General features: G+C 37.6%; 2 protein-coding genes and 1 long non-coding RNA gene across 3 annotated transcripts in view; 1 reads left to right on the top strand and 2 right to left on the bottom strand.

Annotated features, from left to right (window-relative positions):
- Nucleotides 1-7,738: 7,738 nt before the first annotated feature.
- Nucleotides 7,739-10,199, bottom strand: LOC131962616 (E3 SUMO-protein ligase ZBED1-like). Its single transcript, XM_059327561.1, has 4 exons — nt 10,133-10,199; nt 9,978-10,074; nt 9,601-9,712; nt 7,739-9,151 (listed from the first exon to the last, which is right to left on the bottom strand). Exons 1-4 carry the CDS (start codon nt 10,197-10,199, stop codon nt 7,739-7,741), a joined length of 1,689 nt encoding a protein of 562 aa, XP_059183544.1.
- Nucleotides 10,200-17,819: 7,620 nt separating this feature from the next.
- On the top strand, nt 17,820-19,091 carry LOC131962921 (uncharacterized). The gene is made up of 2 exons (XR_009389977.1): nt 17,820-17,922; nt 18,236-19,091. It is a non-coding gene; the product is annotated as an uncharacterized LOC131962921 (long non-coding RNA).
- Nucleotides 19,092-20,270: 1,179 nt separating this feature from the next.
- The window catches only part of LOC131962615 (protein unc-80 homolog), a 94,986-nt gene continuing 93,408 nt past the window's right edge, over nt 20,271-21,848 (bottom strand). The window contains exon 64 of the mRNA XM_059327560.1: nt 20,271-21,768. Coding sequence (XP_059183543.1) covers nt 21,307-21,768 — 462 coding nt within the window. The 3' untranslated portion in view covers nt 20,271-21,306. The remainder of the gene's footprint in view (nt 21,769-21,848) is intronic.

Here is a 21,848-nt window from a genome sequence, read left to right as displayed (position 1 = left end):
ATAATATAATAAAATAAAAATAATATAAAATAATAATATTAAATAAAAATAAAAATATAATAATATTAAATAAAAATAAAATAAATAATACAATAAAAATGAAGTAATAGAATGAAAAAATAATTAAAAATATAATAAAAATACAATAATACTGAATAAAAAAACAATAATATAATATAAATGAAAGACAAAATCAAATACTATGAAAATACAAATGTTAAATAGACAAAATACAATGAATTATAAAATGAAGAAAAATAAATATAATACAACAAAATCACCTAATTGGCTTGGGACACACACCAAGGTTTGATCAACCTTGGCTGGGCCTCTCCTCAGGTGAGGGTGTCTAGTGAGAAATGGCCGAAACACCCTGTGATCCTGGGGTCCACTACTGAGGATGTGTCTTACAATTTGGACTTAGTCCACATAGAACCTTATGGGAAACCAGATGAGATCTCATCCCAATACAGGAAAAATAAAGAAAAAACAAAACAGACACCCCATAAACAGGGGAAATATAAAACAATGTTACTGCAATCCAAGAAGTATACAAGGGAATGACATCTAATATAAGGAAAACATGAAAAACAAAAGGAGAAACTAACCAAAATATCCCAGAAACAGGGGAAATAATAAAACTATGTTACTGCAATCCAAGATGTAAACAAGGGAATGACATCCAATATAAGAAAAACATGAAAAACAGAAGAAGAAACCAACCAGAATATCCCAGAAACAGGGGAAATAATAAAACAATGTTACTACAATCCAAGATGTATACAAGGGAATGACATCCAACATAAGAAAAACATGAAAAACAAAAGAAGAAACCAACCAAAATATCCCAGAAACCGGGGAAATAATAAAACAATGTTACTGCAATCCAGGATGTATACAAGGGAATGACATCCAATAGAAGAAAAACATGAGAAACAGGAAAAAAAAGCAAAAGAAGAAATCAACCAAAATATCCCATAAACAAGGGAAATGCTAAAACACTGATACTACAATCCAAGAAGAATACAAGGAAATAACATCCAATATAGGGTAAGTTATGGAAAACAGACATTAGCAAACATAATGATAACTAGACACAATATATATTCTATCTATCTCTCTTTTCCCTTCCTTCCCTCATGTATATCCATGTATATGAGGGAGTGGGGGGAGGTAGAGTCACAAGCCCTGTCGGGCGGGGGAGAGTTCTCAGTCCTGACGGGCGGCCTCTCCTTACTCTACCTCTCTCATCCTCCTTACTCTACCTCTCTCATCCTCCTTACTCTATCTCTCTCAGACATCGGCAAGCAGAATGATAACTAGAGAAAAATAGACTAATCCTAATTCTAGTTTAAAGGGGGTAGGAAGTGACCAGACTGTGGATCCAATTGAGACGGCCAGTGCACTGCCTTTGGCTCTCCTTAACTGCCCAGTCGTCGGACGAAGCGGGGAGTGTCATCGAGATAACACAAATACCTAACCCTAACCCTAACCCTAACCCTAACCCCTTGACCTTTGACCCCTAACCCTAACGAGACCCCCATTTCAGGACTAACCCTAACCCCTTGACCCCTAACCCTAACGAGACCCCCATATGAGGACTAACCCTAACCCCTTGACCCCTAACCCTAACGAGACCCCCATATGAGGACTAACCCTACCCAGACATCTCAACCCTAACGACTCAGGGGCTACACGCCAACCCTAACCCCTTGACTTTGACCTCTAACCCCACCACCCCTAACTAAAACCTATCCAAGACCCCAGCTCTACCATGACCCCTTGACCTCCAAAACATAATGATTAACCCCATATTCCCACTCACAAAAATTGGGCATAATTAACAACCTGCTGAAACATTTTACAGGCCATTGTCAAGCTTGTGTATATATATGTATGTATATGTATATATTAATTTCTAAAGAATTGTAAATAGTTAACCAACCTCATTTTTGTGTTCTCTTTCTTTTACAAATGTACATAATTAACCAAATATATGGTGTTTAAAATGTATATATTGAAATTTTTATATAAATTCATATTTTTTGTAAATAACATGTTTTTCTATGTAAATATACCAGTTCAAAGTTCATTATTTCAAATTCTTATTTATTGTAATTTTTCAGAATGTCTTTCATCAAAACCGATCCAGGTTATTGTTATTTCTGGTTGTATATATATATGGGGGGGATTCTGACTTTGCGGGGCCCGTGGAGCCGTCTCCGGGGGGGTGATGTCATGGAGAGTGCATCGATGGCATCGCGCCTCACGGCGCTCTGCCATCAAAAAACTTCTTAATCCTAACCCTAACCCTAACCCTAACCCTACCCCTACCCCTAACCCCTAACCCTAACCCTAACCCTAACCCTAATCCTAACCCTAAAATTAGTTAATTTTAAACCTAACCCTAACCCTAGCTTCTAACCCTAACCGTAAAGTTAGTATAGTTTAAAATCTAACCCTAACCCTTTAACCTAACCCTAGTTTTAAAATCTAAGGCAATACATGCCTTAACCAGAAAAAAGGAAAACAAAAAATACTGCAATACATACCTCGACCAGCAGGGGGCAAAATTCACCCGGTTAGTCACTAAAAGTTAAGGGTAACTATATAACTCTAAAAATAAATTAAATACATGAATAAAATGTAATTGTGTAATTTATTGTAATACAATCCTTGACCAACAGGGGGCAAAATTCACCCTGTGAGTCACTAAAAGCTAAGTGCACCAATATAACTCTAAAAATAAATTAAATACATGAACAAAATGTAATTATGTAATTTATTGTAATACACACCTTGACCAACAGGGGGCGAAATCCACCCTGTTAGTCACTAAAAGTTAAGTGTAATTATATAACTCTAAAAATAAATTAAATACATGAATAAAATGTAATTGTGTAATTTATTGCAATACAATCATTGACCAGCAGGGGGCAAACCTTACTCTGCAGGTCACTAAAAGCTAAGTGTAATAATAACCCTTTAAAAACAAATGAAATTCATTAATAAAATGTAATTGTGTAATTTATTGCAATACAATCATTGACCAGCAGGGGGCAAACTTTACTCTGCAGGTCACTAAAAGCTAAGTGTAATAATAACCCTTTAAAAACAAATTAAATGCATTAATAAAATGTAATTGTGTAATTTATTGCAATACAATCATTGACCAGCAGGGGGCAAACTTTACTCTGCAGGTCACTAAAAGCTAAGGGTAATAATAACCCTTTAAAAACAAATGAAATGCATTAATAAAATGTAATTGGGTAATTTATTGCAATACAATCATTGACCAGCAGGGGGCAAACTTTACTCTGCATGTCACTAAAAGCTAAGTGTAATAATAACCCTTTAAAAACAAATGAAATGCATGAATAAAATGTAATTTGGAAACGTAATGTAATACTCACCTTGACCAGCAGGGGGCAAATTCGCCTTTAAAGGGCATTGTAACCTATTAAACTCAATAATTACATCTTTTAACTTAATAATAATATCCCAAGAGTTAGTTGACTTACAAAACACTCAATAACCCACCCATTTGGAATGAAAAAATAGGATAAAGTACAGTAAAAAGAGATAAAATAAGTGAATTAAGTTGGATTTGAAACAAAACCATGAGTGAGAAGGGTTGCAGGGAACTATAGGACCCATACACACCAATGATCTTTATACCAGATCTATAGCTGTGCGGTGTATGAAGCATGGACTGGCCTACAGAGAGACAGAGAGGGACTTCCTTCAGGCTCAATTAAGTGAGTACAAACTTTATTCAATAATATAATTTTAAATATAATTCTTATACTTTTTAAAAAACAAAATACTACATAATATTGAAGAATTAACATGGATTAAATTTACAATACAAATTAAAAAGCATATATATAAGAGATAAGTATTTTATTATTAATCTTAAAATAAATTATAACTCTGAAAATCAATTAAATCCATAAAAAGTACATTATTAAAGACATAATGCAATATAAAACTTGACCAGCAGAGGGCAGAATTCACCCAGCAATTCTTCTAAAAGGTAAGTCTAATAATATAACTCAAAAAACAATGTCAATTCATCAATAAAATTACAATTTTTTGGGGGTGCAATACATACCTCGACCAGCAGAGGGCAAACCTCGCCTATAGGAAACATCATTACTTAAGGTATACAGTCTCTTAACTCAATAATAATACAATAATAAAATAGGTGCTTAATAAAATAAAAAATAAAATAATAAATTAATAAAATAAAAATAGCATAAAATAATAATATAATAAAATAAAAATATAATAATATTAAATAAAAATTAAATAAATAATAGAATAAAAATGAAGTAATAAAATGAAAAAATAATAATAAAAATACAATAATACTGAAATAAAAAACAAAAATAATATAAATGAAATACAAAATCGAATACTATGAAAATACAAATGTTAAATAGATAAAATATAATGAATTATAAAATGAAGAAAAATAAATAAATAAATATAATACAACAAAATCACCTAATTGGCTTGGGACACACACCAAGGTTTGATCAACCTTGGCTGGGCCTCTCCTCAGGTGAGGGTGTCTAGTGAGAAATGGCCGAAACACCCTGTGATCCTGGGGTCCACTACTGAGGATGTGTCTTACAATTAGGACTTAGTCCACATAGAACCTTATGGGAAACCAGATGAGATCTCATCCCAATACAGGAAAAATAAAGAAAAAACAAAACAGATACCCCATAAACAGGGGAAATATAAAACAATGTTACTGCAATCCAAGAAGTATACAAGGGAATGACATCTAATATAAGGAAAACATGAAAAACAAAAGGAGAAACTAACCAAAATATCCCACAAACAGGGGAAATAATAAAACAATGTTACTGCAATCCAAGATGTAAACAAGGGAATGACATCCAATATAAGAAAAACATGAAAAACAGAAGAAGAAACCAACCGGAATATCCCAGAAACAGGGGAAAGAATAAAACAATGTTACTACAATCCAAGATGTATACAAGGGAATGACATCCAACATAAGAAAAACATGAAAAACAAAAGAAGAAACCAACCAAAATATCCCAGAAACAGGGGAAATAATAAAACAATGTTACTGCAATCCAGGATGTATACAAGGGAATGACATCCAATATAAGAAAAACATGAAAAACGGAAAAAAGCAAAAGAAGAAATCAACCAAAATATCCCATAAACAAGGGAAATGCTAAAACACTGATACTACAATCCAAGAAGAATACAAGGAAATAACATCCAATATAGGGTAAGTTATGGAAAACAGACATTAGCAAACATAATGATAACTAGACACAATATATATTCTATCTATCTCTCTTCTCCCTTCCTTCCCTCATGTATATCCATGTATATGAGGGAGTGGGGGGAGGTAGAGTCACAAGCCCTGTCGGGCGGGGGAGAGTTCTCAGTCCTGACGGGCGGCCTCTCCTTACTCTACCTCTCTCATCCTCCTTACTCTACCTCTCTCATCCTCCTTACTCTATCTCTCTCAGACATCGGCAAGCAGAATGACAACTAGAGAAAAATAGACTAATCCTAATTCTAGTTTAAAGGGGGTAGGAAGTGACCAGACTGTGGATCCAATTGAGACGGCCAGTGCACTGCCTTTGGCTCTCCTTAACTGCCCAGTCGTCGGACGAAGCAGGGAGTGTCATCGAGATAACACAAATACCTAACCCTAACCCTAACCCTAACCCTAACCTTTGACTCCCTATCAACTGCCCAGTCGACGGACGAAGCAGGGGGAGTCACCGAGATAACTCTCACTAACCCTAACCCTAACCCTAACCCTACCCTAACCCTAACCCAACCCTAACCTAACCCTAACCCTAACCCAACCCTAACCTAACCCTAACCCTAACCCTAACCCTACCCCTGAATTACTTACCATGTTAAAACAAAAGTATAAACCATTTAAAAATCACTTACCGCGTGAAAACAAAAATTAAACCATTTAAAAATCACTTACCGCGTGAAAACAAAAATTAAACCATTTAAAAATCACTTACTGCGTTAAAACAAAAATTAAAAACCATTTAAAAATCACTTACCATGTGAAAATAAAAATAAAACCATTTAAAAATCACTTCCCGTGTGAAAACACAAAGTAAAACCATTTAAAACAACTTACCGCGTGATAACAACATTAAAAACCATTTAAAATCACTTACCGCGTGAAAATAAAGGGTAAAACCATTTAAAATCACTTACCGTGTGAAAGTAAAGAATAAAACCATTTAAAACAACTTACCGCATGATAACAACATTAAAAACCATTTGAAATCACTTACCGCGTGAAAATAAAGGGTCAAAAAAGGGTTAGGGTCAAAAAAAAAATTTTCGGAACAGTGGTTAGGGTTAGGTTTAGGGTCAAAAAAAATTTTTTTCGCAACAGTAGGGTTAGGGTTAGGGTTAGGGTCCAAAAAAATTTTTTCGCAACAGTAGGGTTAGGGTCAAAAAAAATTTTTTTCGCAACAGTAGGGTTAGGGTTAGGGTTAGGGTCCAAAAAATTTTTTTCGCAACAGTAGGGTTAGGGTTAGGGTCAAAAAAAATTTTTTTCGCAACAGTAGGGTTAGGTTTAGGGTTAGGGTCAAAAAAATTTTTTTTTCGCAACAGTAGGGTTAGCTTTAGGGTTAGGGTCCAAAAAATTTTTTTTCGCAACAGTAGGGTTAGGGTTAGGGTCCAAAAACATTTTTTTCGCAACAGTAGGGTTAGGGTTAGGGTCAAAAAAATTTTTTTTCGCAACAGTAGGGTTAGGGTTAGGGTCAAAAAAAATTTTTTTCGCAACAGTAGGGTTAGGGTTAGGGTTAGGTTTAGGGTTAGGGTTAGGGTTAGGTTTAGGATTAGGGTTAGGTTTAGGGTTAGGGTTAGGGTTAGGGTTAGGTTTAGGGTTAGGGTTAGGGTTAGGGTTAGGTTTAGGATTAGGGTTAGGTTTAGGGTTAGGGTTAGGGTTAGGGTTAGGTTTAGGGTTAGGGTTAGGGTTAGGGTTAGGGTTAGGTTTAGGGTTAGGGTTAGGGTTAGGGTTAGGGTTAGGTTTAGGGTTAGGGTTAGGGTTAGGTTTAGGGTTAAGGTTAGGGTTAGGGTTAGGGTTAGGTTTAGGGTTAGGGTTAGGGTTAGGGTTAGGGTTAGGTTTAGGGTTAGGTTTAGGGTTAGGGTTAGGTTTAGGTTTAGGGTCAAAAAAATTTTTTTCGCAGCAGTATGAACTCTCTTTGAGCACCGGCCGGCACGTTGTGCCGTCCTGTGGTCAAAGACACTGCTGCGAAATAGGGCTGCCACAAACGATTATTTTGATAGTCGACTAATCGGATCATACGTAAATTGAATGTAAAACATACAGCTTATCGCACCAGCATGAAGCTGCTCTTATATAACCATCATTAGTTTACAGTTTGAAGTGTTTAAGGTATATGCTAAGTAAAATATCGACAATTAAAATGATAGCTCATAAAAACTTTAATAAAATATACTTGCAGCAACAAACAATTGTGTAGCATTACCATAAAGTGAAAACAGCTGAGAAATAAGAAAAAGGCACTTGCTTGAACAACACAAAAATAAATACTTCAAAATAAATACCAAAATAGCAACAATGAGGTAGGTACCTGTAACTAAGGAATTATAACATTTTTGGTCTCACTGACTCAAATATAACAAAAGTGCATTTTGTGCTCACTCAGCTCACAACAACTGCATTCAACTTTACTACACTCTATATAATTCCAAACTGCACAAGGCTCTTGTTCATAGCCAGGAAAGTTAGCATTTCTACATGTTTTGTAGAAAGGCTTGCTCTCTTTTGAGAGCAGATGTTTCCTGCTGCAGAGAAAATCCGCTCCGATGAGGTGGAGGTTGCAGGGATGCAGAGAAAAGATTTAGCTAGCCTTGATAGTGTCTGGAATCGCCCCCCATTTTCACTCCACCATTTGAGAGGATCATCCTTTTTAGGGAGTGTGGCCTCGCTGAAGTACAGCCGAACTTCATTTATCACAACTTGGATCTTTCTGTCTTCCTCAGATTCTTCATCCTCATTTTCACTCAAGCTGTCTGTGTCAGACTGAAGAAGGGTTTCCAGAGCACTCTTTCTACCTGAACCATTTGCCTTCTGCAGTTTTGCATTCTGTGTCCCAGTCGTTTTTGCTTCTTTAACAGCAAGCACTTCAATACTCCCCTGCAGTCTGATGCCATCTTCAGGAGTCAGAAACTTCAGCTTTTTGTATCTCGGGTCCAAAGCGGCTGCAAGAAGAACAGGATTTTCTTTGTCTCCTGAGACAGTGCAAAGACTCCCCCATCTCTGTGTTATCCCCCTTTCTGCACTGGAAATGAAGGACTTTCCTGAGCTTGTTTCAAATTGGCTTTGGTGGACAGCCCGTGTCAGCCCTTTGACCACCTGTGGAAGACCTGAAATGGTTGTGTACTGCTGTCCACTAAGGTAAACAGTAGCAGTCTCAAAAGGTGCCAACCCTTGCTTCAATTTTTCCAGCAGCTTCCACTGCTCTGGCTTCAGGTCGAAGTAGTGTTTCCCCCTTGGAGTTACGTCAGGATCTGAGAGAGTGGCAGTGAGAGGCCAGCGCTGTTCAAGGAGTCTTTCAATCATGTGGAATGTACTGTTCCATCTGGTGCTGACATCCTGGATCAGTGCATGTTGCTTGACATTCATTTGCTCCTGTTTCATCTTTAACTTTGTACTAGCCAGCTCGCTTCTCTTGAAGTGCTCCACTAGGTGCCTAGCAGCACCTAGTGCTCTGCTGATGGTGGTTTCTTTGAGAGCAGTGTTCACTATGAGCTGGAGTGTGTGTCCAGCACAGCGGATAGAGGCCCATCCATGTTTTTCTTCAAGCAGTCTCATTGCTGCCACCATGTTGGAACCACTGTCATGAACTACTGCTTTTATTTTGGTGGGCAAGATGTCAAACTTTGCTAAAACCTCTTCCATCCATGTCATTATATTTGCACCAGTATGCCTCTCCTCAAGAGGCATGGTGGAAAGGTTGAGGGTCTTCATCTTCCAATCTTCAGTCAGGAAATGGCAAGACACACCAAGGTAAGCCTCTGTTGCACGACTGGTCCACACATCAGCAGTCAGTGTGAGGAAACTGTTGACACCCCTGAGGGTCTCCTTTACCTTAAAGACATGATTTGGAAGAATAGTAAGCATTATGAAGAAAATTATATACAGTATTCTGTTTTCATTATAAACAATATTTGTCAGTTTATGCATCAAGCTTTAAATTGATTTGCCAATTCAATAATTCAGTTATCATATACAGTTAAGTAGGTTAAATAATAAACATTCAAAATATAAGTAAAATAAAACAAAAACAAAAAATTACATTGCATGCCTCAGCCATGATGAATTCTTAAATTGCTATTGTGTGAGTGAGTGAGTGAGTGAGTGTGTGTGAGAGAGAGAGAGAGAGAGAGAGATCTATGATCTTTTAACTTGTATGTCTTTGAATGTTGCTTGTTTATTAACTCGTTTACTTTACTGTGTTATTGTTGCTTTGGCAATATTGTTTTAATACACTCATGCCAATATATCAAATTGAAATAGAGAGAGAAAGAGAGACTGACCTTATCAAAGGTTGCATGATATTTCTTCTCCATCAGTGTGGTGAAGTGGGATCTGCCTGGTAGGTAGTTGTCATGATAATCCAGGTTGAACTGTTTAATCATCTCTTTAAACCTTCATCGTCCACCATGGACAGAGGTCTCATGTCCGTCACCAACATTTTCAGTATGGACTCAGTCAGGACATTTGCTTGCTGAGGTGTGCATGAAGCTGGCTTTATAACAAAGTCGTCCATTGAAGAAGAACGTTCTTTTTTTAACACTGAAACATAACGTTAGATAAAAGTGGCGTTACCACATTTCCTATTCAAGCACATCACTGTAACGTTGTAAGCGTTTGTTTACGCTAATATTAGCAGCTAACTAGCCAGTTAGCTTACCGAGACGATGGTCCCTCGTCTCCATCGTCATAAGCCACAACGTGCTTCCTCTTTATGTGCTCGTGCATGGTCGTTGTGCTGCCGTGGAAGGCGAGCTCTATTTTGCACACATTACATTGCACACTTTTATCTTTTTTCTTAAAATGCTCCCACACCTTCGAGCTCCGTTGCCGCCTGGTTGCCATGATACCAGAGCCCGTCTGGTATAACTTCCGGTGACATCGCGGCTGACCCCGATTATCACTACTGCGCATGTGTGTCAAGGACAGAAAGGGAGACGCGGCAGTGGAAGGTGCTGCAGCAGTTTTCAGCGAAAAACAGATTTTAAAAAAAAATGACGCGTCGACTATTAAATTAATCATCGACAATTTTAATCGTTGACGATTAGTCAACTAGTCAACTAATCTTGGCAGCCCTACTGCGAAACCCTTTTTTTTTAACCCTAAATGTATATATCCAGTGTATAAATATAGTGCAGGTATTAATTGAATATACTAGGATATATACAGTGAATGAATATGTTATAGAAATATACAGTAAAGAATGTACAGTAAATCAGCAGTGCAGGTAGATGAATGGATGGCAATAAATAGTCAAAAATAGTCATGAATGTGGGCAGATTACAGAACAGTAGGTGGGTCACCTCTGTGTAGAGTTCAAGAGGGTGACGTCTGAGGGGAAAAAGCTGTTCCTGAACCTGTTGGTTCTGGAGCGCAGGGAGCTATAGCGCCTCCTTGAGGGGTTAGGGTTAGGGTTAGGTTCAGTTAGGGTTAGGTTCAGCTAGGGTTAGATTCAGCTAGGATTAGGGTTAGGTTCAGTTAGGGTTAGGTTCAGCTAGGGTTAGGTTCAGCTAGGGTTAGATTCAGCTAGGATTAGGGTTAGGTTCAGTTAGGGTTAGGTTCAGCTAGGGTTAGGGTTAGGTTCAGTTAGGGTTAGATTCAGCTAGGATTAGGGTTAGGTTCAGCTAGGGTTAGATTCAGCTAGGATTAGGGTTAGGTTCAGTTAGGGTTAGGTTCAGCTAGGGTTAGGGTTAGGTTCAGCTAGGGTTAGGTTCAGCTAGGATTAGGGTTAGGTTCATATAGGGTTAGGGTTAGGTTCAGTTAGGGTTAGGTTCAGCTAGGGTTAGGGTTAGGTTCAGTTAGGGTTAGATTCAGCTAGGATTAGGGTTAGGTTCAGCTAGGGTTAGATTCAGCTAGGATTAGGGTTAGGTTCAGTTAGGGTTAGGTTCAGCTAGGATTAGGGTTAGGTTCAGTTAGGGTTAGGTTCAGCTAGGGTTAGGTTCAGCTAGGGTTAGATTCAGCTAGGATTAGGGTTAGGTTCAGTTAGGGTTAGGTTCAGCTAGGGTTAGGGTTAGGTTCAGTTAGGGTTAGATTCAGCTAGGATTAGGGTTAGGTTCAGCTAGGGTTAGATTCAGCTAGGATTAGGGTTAGGTTCAGTTAGGGTTAGGTTCAGCTAGGGTTAGGGTTAGGTTCAGCTAGGGTTAGGTTCAGCTAGGATTAGGGTTAGGTTCATATAGGGTTAGGTTCAACTAGGATTAGGGTTAGGTTCAGCTAGGGTTAGGGTTAGGTTCAGCTAGGGTTAGGATTTTGAAGCAGCATGAACTCTTTTTTTTTTTGGGCTGGAGCCGGTTCTTTGGGCACCAGCTCTGGTCTAAAAGCAGTACAGGTAACAGCAGCCGGTCACACCCACCAAAAGCTGACATGGTGAAATACTTTTTTTTCTCCTTTTGGATGCATAAAAATAAACAGTTGAATATGAATTTAAAAAAAAAAGTTTGTCACCGCTGGAGGGTTAGGGTTGGTTAAAACACAAAGCAACAACTTCAACAACACTGCAACAAGTTAAAACAACACTGCAACAAGTTAAAACAACACTGCAACAAATTAAAACAACACTGCAACAAGTTAAACCACACACTGCAACAAGTTAAAACACACACTGCAACAAGTTAAAACACACTGCAACAAATTAAAACAACACTGCAACAAGTTAAAACAACACTGCAACAAGTTAAAACACACTGCAACAAGTTAAACCACACACTGCAACAAGTTAAAACCACACTGCAACAAATTAAAACAACACTGCAACAAGTTAAAACAACACTGCAACAAGTTAAAACAACACTGCAACAAATTAAAACAACACTGCAACAAGTTAAACCACACACTGCAACAAGTTAAAACACACACTGCAACAAGTTAAAACACACTGCAACAAATTAAAACAACACTGCAACAAGTTAAAACAACACTGCAACAAGTTAAAACACACTGCAACAAGTTAAACCACACACTGCAACAAGTTAAAACCACACTGCAACAAATTAAAACAACACTGCAACAAGTTAAAACAACACTGCAACAAGTTAAAACAACACTGCAACAAGTTAAAACAACACTGCAACAAATTAAAACAACACTGCAACAAGTTAAACCACACACTGCAACAAGTTAAAACACACACTGCAACAAGTTAAAACACACTGCAACAAATTAAAACAACACTGCAACAAGTTAAAACAACACTGCAACAAGTTAAAACACACTGCAACAAGTTAAACCACACACTGCAACAAGTTAAAACCACACTGCAACAAATTAAAACAACACTGCAACAAGTTAAAACAACACTGCAACAAGTTAAAACCACACTGCAACAAGTTAAAACACACTGCAACAAGTTAAACCACACACTGCAACAAGTTAAAACACACACTGCAACAAGTTAAAACACACTGCAACAAATTAAAACAACACTGCAACAAGTTAAAACAACACTGCAACAAGTTAAAACACACTGCAACAAATTAAAACAACACTGCAACAAGTTAAAACAACACTGCAACAAGTTAAAACAACACTGCAACAAGTTAAAACCACACTGCAACAAGTTAAAACCACAATGCAACAAGTTAAACCACACACTGCAACAAATTAAAACAACACTGCAACAAGTTAAAACAACACTGCAACAAGTTAAAACAACACTGCAACAAGTTAAAACCACACTGCAACAAGTTAAAACACACTGCAACAAATTAAAACAACACTGCAACAAGTTAAAACAACACTGCAACAAGTTAAAACCACACTGCAACAAGTTAAAACACACTGCAACAAATTAAAACAACACTGCAACAAGTTAAAACAACACTGCAACAAGTTAAAACAACACTGCAACAAGTTAAAACCACACTGCAACAAGTTAAAACCACACTGCAACAAGTTAAACCACACACTGCAACAAATTAAAACAACACTGCAACAAGTTAAAACAACACTGCAACAAGTTAAAACAACACTGCAACAAGTTAAAACCACACTGCAACAAGTTAAAACCACAATGCAACAAGTAAAAACCACACTGCAACAAGTTTAAAGAAAAGAGATGTTTTCAGTGAAATTACATGGAAATTTAAACTCAAATATTGTTTAATAACTGTTACAGGTGTGATGACTTGTTAAAAAATTAACATTTGTTTATTAGTACAAATGTGATATGATTCATTTCTAAATGTAAAAGAAGTGTCTTTCTTTTAAATGTTACAGAAGTGATTATTTGTCAAAAATAAATAAATAAAAACATATTGCATGATTTCAATGTGTCTGTGTCCATCTGTGTCTCTGTGTGTGTGTGTGTGTGTGTGTGTGTGTGTGTGTGTGTGTGTGTGTGTCCCAATCCTCCCATTTGGAATGAAGAAGAAGAAAAGAGTCAAGAAGAAAGAAGAAAGATAAAATAACCAAAACAAATCTTACCGTTTGGAGTGAAGTGCTGGGAAGTACATTGAAATCAATCCGCCCATCTGGAATGAAAAAGAAGAAAATAGGAGTTAAGAAAGGTTTTGTAGTGTTTGAAACACAGAGACACACTGAGTCCATCCTTCCTTCAGGGTTACTGGGCCAGCTAACGGTGTCAACATCAGATTTAATCTGAGTAAACAGGAAGAGTAAATGCAATTCAGTAATACAATGTAACAATGTAAGGTCTCTGTAAAGGGTCAAAATAAATATATTAATATAAAAATGAATAAAATCTAAGAAACTTTGTCTATAAAAGCTAAGTAAAAATGTAAATAAATAATTAATTAATTAATTAATTAAATTAAACAATATAATGTAAAATCATGTTTCTGGAAAAGGTAAGTACATTTATAAATACATTAATTCATTATTGAAATATGGTAAATGTGTCTGAACTTGGCTGACACAAAAATCAGCCAAAAATCTGCTTTCACCTTGAATAAAATATTTAAAACCACAATTGTACCATAAAAAAACAATATAACACTAAAACCTCAAGGGGACTGAACTCTGAATATAAACTAAACCAGAAGGGAGCAGAATTCACTCAGTAAAATCTCTCTGAGAAGCATTAAAGGTGGAAATCACTTCTAACTCTGTCTGTGGAATAATGGTGCTGAAATACAGACTTTGACCTGCAGAGGGCACAATTCACCTCTTAAAGGGCATTGCAATCTTTAAACTCAATAAAATAAATATATGAAAGAAATATGTAACAAATGCAATATCAAATACAATGATTAATACAATTATATAAAGGAAATAAAATATAATAAATACAAACTTTGAGAGAGCCAAGGAGATGGCATGGTAATAAAAACTGCAGACTGGTTAAATTAATGAGTAATTTAATCCTAGTTATTGTGATATTTATAGTTGTTATTAAACTGATAATTACAACTCACTACATTATTTATGAACCATGTTGAAATGTGATAATCTTTAATTACACAGACATTATAATCACGCACATTTCAACACTTTAAATCGTGGCTGAGTTTATAGTTAACTGGTCAAATGGTGAGTTTAGTCATCATGACATCAATCTTTTAGTTTTTATCTTGTCCTGTTGTATTTTAGTCTTTTAGTTTTTATCCTGTCCTGTTGTCTTTTAGTCTTTTAGTTTTTATCCTGTCCTGTTGTCTTTTAGTCTTTTAGTTTTTATCTTGTCCTGCTGTCTTTTAGTTTTTATCTTGTCCTGTTGTCTTTTAGTCTTTTAGTTTTTATCTTGTCCTGTTGTATTTTAGTCTTTTAGTTTTTAGCTCCAGTGGTCCCTCATGGGGGCCTCCTCACTGGGGGGTGTGATGGGTCTGCCCGTGGGGATGTGGTCTTGGAGACTCCCTGGGACCGGGGGACTAGGCAGCTCTGCACCATGTGTGGAGTCCGCCCTGGTCTACCCGGGTCCTGGTGGTCTACCCGGGTCCTGGTGGTCTACCCGGGTCCTGGTGGTCTACCCGGGTCCTGGTGGTCTCCCCGGGTCCTGGTGGTCTCTGTGACGGGTCCTCTATGGCTGTGGGCTCTGCCTCCTCTCAGTGTGGATGCTCCCTCAGGTTGCTTTTTCCTCATGTGGATCCTCGGAGCCTTGCCATGTCTCTACACTGTCTATCAATATGTGCTGTGTGTGAGTCTGAGTGTGTGTTTGTGTGCGTGCGTGTCTATGTGCGTGTGTGTGAGTCTGAGTGTGTGTTTGTGTGCGTGTGTGTACATACAGATGTGTATGTGGGGGAGGGAGGGGTGGGTTTTGTCATTTTATTGTCTGTTTTTAATTCTTATTCTCTTTTTTTTTGTAAAACACTTTGTGTTACATTTCTATGTATGAAAAGTGCTATATAAATAAAGTTTGATTTGATTTGATTTGAAATAATAAGAATAATAATAATTGTATCTAACTAAAACGGTGAAGCTTTATTTTACAAACACAGACAGCTTCTGATTAAATGTTTTGTCACAATGAATTATAACACTTCTCTATTACTTATAATTAAATGTAAATAGTAGTTATTATCTGATGATTGAAGTGATATCTTCTTCCATTCGCTCCCGTTAGCATCGAAGGCAGCATTAGCTGCTAATAACGTCAGACAACAAACTACTGAGAACGCTAATAACCAGGCCAGCTGACAGTCTTGCCTGGGCCCAGGACGAGATTATCTTAGATGGGCCCCCGCCCAGATCTCTCCTTTTCTCTTGTTGTTCCTCTCCTCTCCTCTTTCTTTATAAGCCATGACTAAATGTGCAGCTATTTACCCTGCAGATTATGAGTGTATATTTTGAAATAAGGGGCTAATTCCCATCTTTCAAGTATAATATCCCTGATTTACAAAAACCTTTTTTGCAGATAGCCTATTTGTGCAATGAGCTTTATGTATCTATTTTATTCTTTAAAATAAATTAAATATTAATTAAAACATTGCAAGCAAAAACATTCTCTCCTGTTCCTCTCCTCTGCTCTTCCTCTCCTCACATCTCTCTTTGACAAGAGACAATAATGGTTAAGATTAACAAACTACACATGCGCTGTTGCTAAATACACTCTTCATATGTATTGGAATTCTGACACTAGCAGGAAAATAACTGACTAAATAAATAAATAAACTATAAATGACTCTCTCTCTCTCTCCCTCCTCTCCTCCCGCATCACTCTCTCTGTCACCTGCCAGCTGCTGGATCTCTCCTCTCTGTCTCATCCTCTCTGACGGAGCTACCAAACTTAGTTTCTGTCAAAGATAACGTGTTGTGTCAGGCTTTCATACAAGCTAATGGACGTTAACATTAGAGCTTGTTAGGTGACGTCACAAGGCTGTAAACATTGGCTGCGCTGTTTCTTACCTTGCTCTACGTTCACTTTACTAGTCCCAGCTTCACCTCACCACCTTTTTAAAAATATTTGTTCATAAAATAAGGCCTCCATTTTCTTCTTCTCGTCTTCTCTTTTCTTTCCGTTTCTGAGCACCAGACTTGTGTTTACCGGACATTTTGAGCGAACTTCAAATCAAACGGCAACATCAAAGTTTGATCAGTGGCCAAACCATTTTTGTGTTGGGGGGGGGGGGTTCTTGACCACTAGTTCAAGGACAATTAGGAAGAAAATAAATAAAAAGCTTTTAACTCAAATAAATATTACATTTTTTTTCCACAAATAGGCCTATTTCATTTTATTTTTTTAATCATTCCATAATTTAATGAGGGCCCAGTTCTGGCCCCCCCCCCCCCCCTACCCTGGGCCCGGGACAGCAGACCCGTTTGTCCCCCCCTATCAGCGGGCGTGCTAATAACTGATAATTTATATAATGACATAAAACTAGAATTAAACTCACCAATAACTGGAGCCTGCAGGGCTTCTTCTGAGTCAGTGGTACAGCTCAGCACACAGCAGGAGGTGAAACTCCGACAGGTGAAGGTTACAGTCAATTAGCTGCTCGCTGCTACAGAAAGCTAGCGGCTAACGGCTAGCGGCTACAGAAAGCTAACGGCTAGCGGCTACAGAAAGCTAATGGCTAGCGGCTACAGAAAGCTAACGGCTAGCGGCTACAGAAAGCTAGCGGCTAGCGGCTACAGAAAGCTAGCGGCTAACGGCTAGCGGCTACAGAAAGCTAGCGGCTAGCGGCTACAGAAAGCTAGCGGCTGACGCTAGCGACAGACAGCTAGGATGAATTAATTGACTTTGTAAACTTTAAGGAGTGAGATATAAAGGTTCCCATGGAGACATCAGCTGCTGAGACCAGAGGCCTCTTCTCAACCAGCCTGTTAACATACTGACGGACATTTACTGACGGTCAATCTAACTTGATCTCCTTCAGACCAGATCAGCGTTAGTCCCGCCCACTGACTTTGATGGGTGACTTTGACAGATGAAATAAATTCATGGCGCACTGCAACACAGGTCCATGAAATAAATGATTTTATAGTGAAATAACTGAATAAATAGTGAAATAATTACAAATGTGTTCACTTTAAATTAACTAGTAGTTTAAGTAATTAATGACACCTTCATCTAGAGACATACGAGTATAGAAAGATGGATAGTACAGTGGTTAAGGCCACTGACTGGGATACAGGAGGCCGGGTATCAGAAATGACATGAACTACAGGAGCTTAATGAAAAACATTCCACAAGCAGACTAAAGAGGATAATATGTCAGGTAAGAACACTATATACAGATTTTGGGTAATTATAATACAAGAAACAACATTTACTCTATTTGCAATATTTCTGTACAATTAGCCTCGTTACATTTATATATAATGACTCACTACATTTGAGAGGATTATTAATTTTATGAAGTTGTATATGTAAATAAATATTTAAATGAGTTTATATATATTTATTTATTTATATATAATATAGCTATTTGTAACGTGTCGATCTTCTTTTAGACAGAGAGGAATCTTTGCTGTATTGGTGTTAATATCTCTCCTTTTTAACATTCTCTCCTTGTTTGTGTTGATTGGCAGGTGGCCATTGAAGAGCAGCTGAAAGAGCTTCCTGTCCACTCTTTTTATTTCAGGGGGTCACTTTTGGACATCCCAAATATGGTGTTTTTCTGTCATTTCTGGCCATATTATACTCTAATATGTATCAACAGACTATAATTGACCCATTTTAAGCAGTTTTTGGCATTTTAGAATGTGTCCAATTTTGCCCCAAATCGACATGCTATAGTATGACTTTTTTTTCAGGGGGCCATTTTTGGACATCCCAAAATATGGTGTTTTTCTGTCATTTCTGGCCATATTATACTCTATATATGGTGTTTTTTTGTTATTTCTGAAAAGTCACCCTACTACATGTATCAACTGAGTGTAATAAGACCATTTACATGAGAGTATTTGGGGCATTTAGAACTTCCAGACACTCCAGAGCTTTGTGTTATGCTCCTCCTCCATACTTGCCCACCGATGTCTGGGTCTATAAGAAAAGTATATAATTTAACATAAATCCTTGTTTGATCCGTTTAAAAAAGGAAAATCGTGCAACTACAGATATGGTTTTCTGTACTTACAAGCCCAGGATCGAACGTGAAATAATCCGAAAGTTAAACTTCATTAACACAATTCCATAGCCTTTATTTCAATGGGCCGAAAGCTGAAAAACATTGTAAACAATATCCATTTATTTAGATATTCCAGAAATAATCTCATAAACTCTAGCTTCATTCTACATCTGCACAAAGAAGACATAATTTGACAGACACATTACATTTAAAGGGAACTCAACAGTCCAATGGCCCTGTGACTCAAAACACTGAATTATATTTATTTAAAGACTAGAAATGTGTGTTTCTGATTTGAGATAGATATGTTTTGCATTGTGAAAAACTAAAGAATTTGTTACAAGACAAGTATTACAGTAACATGGATCTTAAATACAGGAGAGTAATATGTGCTTTTGTGAAATATTTGTTGAAATATCTGCATAAAGATCTTTATTTTAACTGTATAAGTTGACAAATGACAATATTTTCACAAAGTGTGACACAATTACTCAAAAGAAGAATACAGAAGCAGCCAAAAATAAAACACTCACAGTGCGTTGGTGTAAATTATGGCACATATTGATCCTCTAGTTAGTTATTTAACATTATATTTATTTATGAAAAGGGGTAAAATTAAAATCTTTGAAAATAAATAGTGACGTTACTGGATATCCAGACTCTATGAGGACATTTAGGAGGTATGATGTTTTCAGCAGACACAATAAATTCATTTTAAAACAGACAGACGCGTAAATATTTCTCTGTTAAGGCATGACATGAGCGATGAGGTAACAGCTATCTACTGCATCACTGCAATAAAAGGAGTCTCGTTCTGAGCACGAGACATCACAGACACAAAAACAACGCAACTGCAACATCGAGACGGCTTTTCTATGTGTTCAATTCTTTTCAGAATTGATATTTGAAGCTGACAGGATAAAGAAAGAAACCATCTTTGGTTAGAAATGAAATATTCTGCTGAAACACCGAGCAGCACAAATACACACTGCAGAAACAGTTAATGGGATATACTGTATGTTTCACATTATGATTATAGTACCGAGAGCTGTAGAAACAACCAGATTTCTCATTTCTTTCATATAATCACATTAAATGTTTAAAATACATATATTGTTTTGTACACTGCAAAAAAGGTGTGTCTAAAAACAAGATAAAAACACTAATTCTGAGGGAAATGATCTTGCTGCATGGACAGATAATTTCACTTGACAAGATTTCTTAAATTAAGATTGTTAAATCTAGAAATAAGCATGTTGTACGCTTAAAATAAGAAATTAACTCTTAAAACAAGATAAATTATCTAACACTTCTAAATCTTAAGTTTCTTTTATCTTGGTAAGAAACAAATAATTTGCAGTGCACGCTGCTCAGGCCAGTTCATCACTTCCTGCAGCTTTAATTTATCTCTTTTGTACATTTTTACGTCTTATGTGTCTTTTTTTGGTCATTTTGTGTGTTTTTTTGGACCAAAAATGACCAAAAAAAGACACATAAGATGTAAAATCACAAAAAGATATAAAAAGACAAAAAATTACCCCCCAAAAAATACACAAAAGACGAAAAATCACCCAAAAAAAAGACACAAAAATACAAAAAAAACACCAAAAAAAGTGCACTCTGCAGCTTTAATTTATCTCCTTTGTACATTTTTGGTCATTTAGTGAAAAAAACACAAAATGACCAAAAAAGAAACAAAAGACGTAAAATCACAAAAAGACAAAAAAAACACCAAAAAGACACAAAAAGACAAAAAAAACTCCAACTAATTCCTTATTTTAAGCATTCAACATGCTTATTTCTAGATTTAATAATCTTATTTCAAGAAATCTTGTCAAGTGAAATTATCTTTCAATACATTTCCCTTAGACTTAGTGTTTTTATCTTGTTTTTAGACACCTTTTTTGCAGTGTATATATTTCCCCTGCTTCATTTAAAATAAAGGCCCTTATACCACCCATAGCTTTAGAATGGCTCTTAATATACTGTTAATACAAGTTTCTTCTGCTTTATAGCCTTTGTACAAGTACAAAGTACAACTTTGTACAAGTAATAACATCTCCTTTTTCAGATATATAGACATTCAATCTACAATATTTGAAGAAATTTCTTAAATAGCAATCTTTGAGCTTTTATAGTTAAATCTACAATAAAATTAAAAATAGATCTTTAATCTCAGATGATGAGGAGAGAATAAGGTAGATTGCTGCTGAAATATACATTCAACCTTCAGGGTGTGTCGCCTTACAGATTTTTCAGGTTGATATTCAACACTTAGAAGATACAATAAGAGACGTACAGAGACGGGGAGGAAGTGAAGTCCAGTTTGGTCTCAGAGATGAAGCCCAGGTCTTAGTGTGGAGAACAGAAGAAGCCACATTCCCTTTTTTTTTTTTAAACTATGCACCTTTAGATTGTCAGTCACTAAAATCTAAATCTGTGTTTTTGAGATGCAGCACAGCCTCCCTGTTGTCCGAACCCTGCAGGTGTTTGTATGGCGTTTGGCTACAGATAGAAAAATGGAAGTCCTTCTCAAACGTGGGACTCGTCCAGGTCCAGGTCTACGGGGGACAGGGGGAGGGGCAGCCGGCGGGGGGAGCGGCGCGGCGAGGGAGGAGCCAGCAGCGGGGTGAGCAGCGGGTTCTCCGTGCCGTCGTCCTCGCTGAGCTGCAGCAGGGTGTCGCTGCGCGGCAGGAGCGCCGTGGTGTCCTCGTCCCCGGGGCTCTCTCTGATCCTGGGGGGCCCCGGCGGTGGCGGGGGCAGGAGAGGGGCGGGAGGCAGAGGTGGAGGCGGTGGCGGGCCGGGGGCCGGCGCCGAGCCCAGCACCGGGAGAGGAGGAGGGAGGGGGGAGGAGGTGCGGGAGAGGGGCAGAGGGGAGCAGGTTCGGGATGGAGGTGTCGGGGTGGAGGGGCGGGAGATGGAGGGGGGAGGAGACAGGCTGCTGCGGAGGCCCCACTGCTCCCTCTTCTCCTTACTGCTGATGGCCGCAGGGACCTGAAGAGAGAAACTGTGTTAGTCAGACTGTCGGGAAAAGAACAGTTTACCTTCCTGCCTCAGTTGCAGTGGCGGACTCA

This window comes from Centropristis striata, chromosome 24 (genome assembly GCF_030273125.1).
Source record: "Centropristis striata isolate RG_2023a ecotype Rhode Island chromosome 24, C.striata_1.0, whole genome shotgun sequence".
NCBI classification, from domain to species: Eukaryota; Metazoa; Chordata; class Actinopteri; order Perciformes; family Serranidae; genus Centropristis; species Centropristis striata.
This window is presented reverse-complemented; position numbering and strand designations above follow the sequence as displayed.

Coding starts and splice junctions, on each gene's coding strand:
- LOC131962616 (XM_059327561.1), bottom strand. CDS start 10,199: ATGTCACCGGAAGTTATACCAGACGGGCTCTGGTATCATGGCAACCAG. Junction 10,075..10,132: donor GGCGGCAACGGAGCTCGAAG/GTGTGGGAGCAT, acceptor TGTGCAAAATAG/AGCTCGCCTTCCACGGCAGC. Junction 9,713..9,977: donor GACGAGGGACCATCGTCTCG/GTAAGCTAACTG, acceptor TGGACGATGAAG/GTTTAAAGAGATGATTAAAC.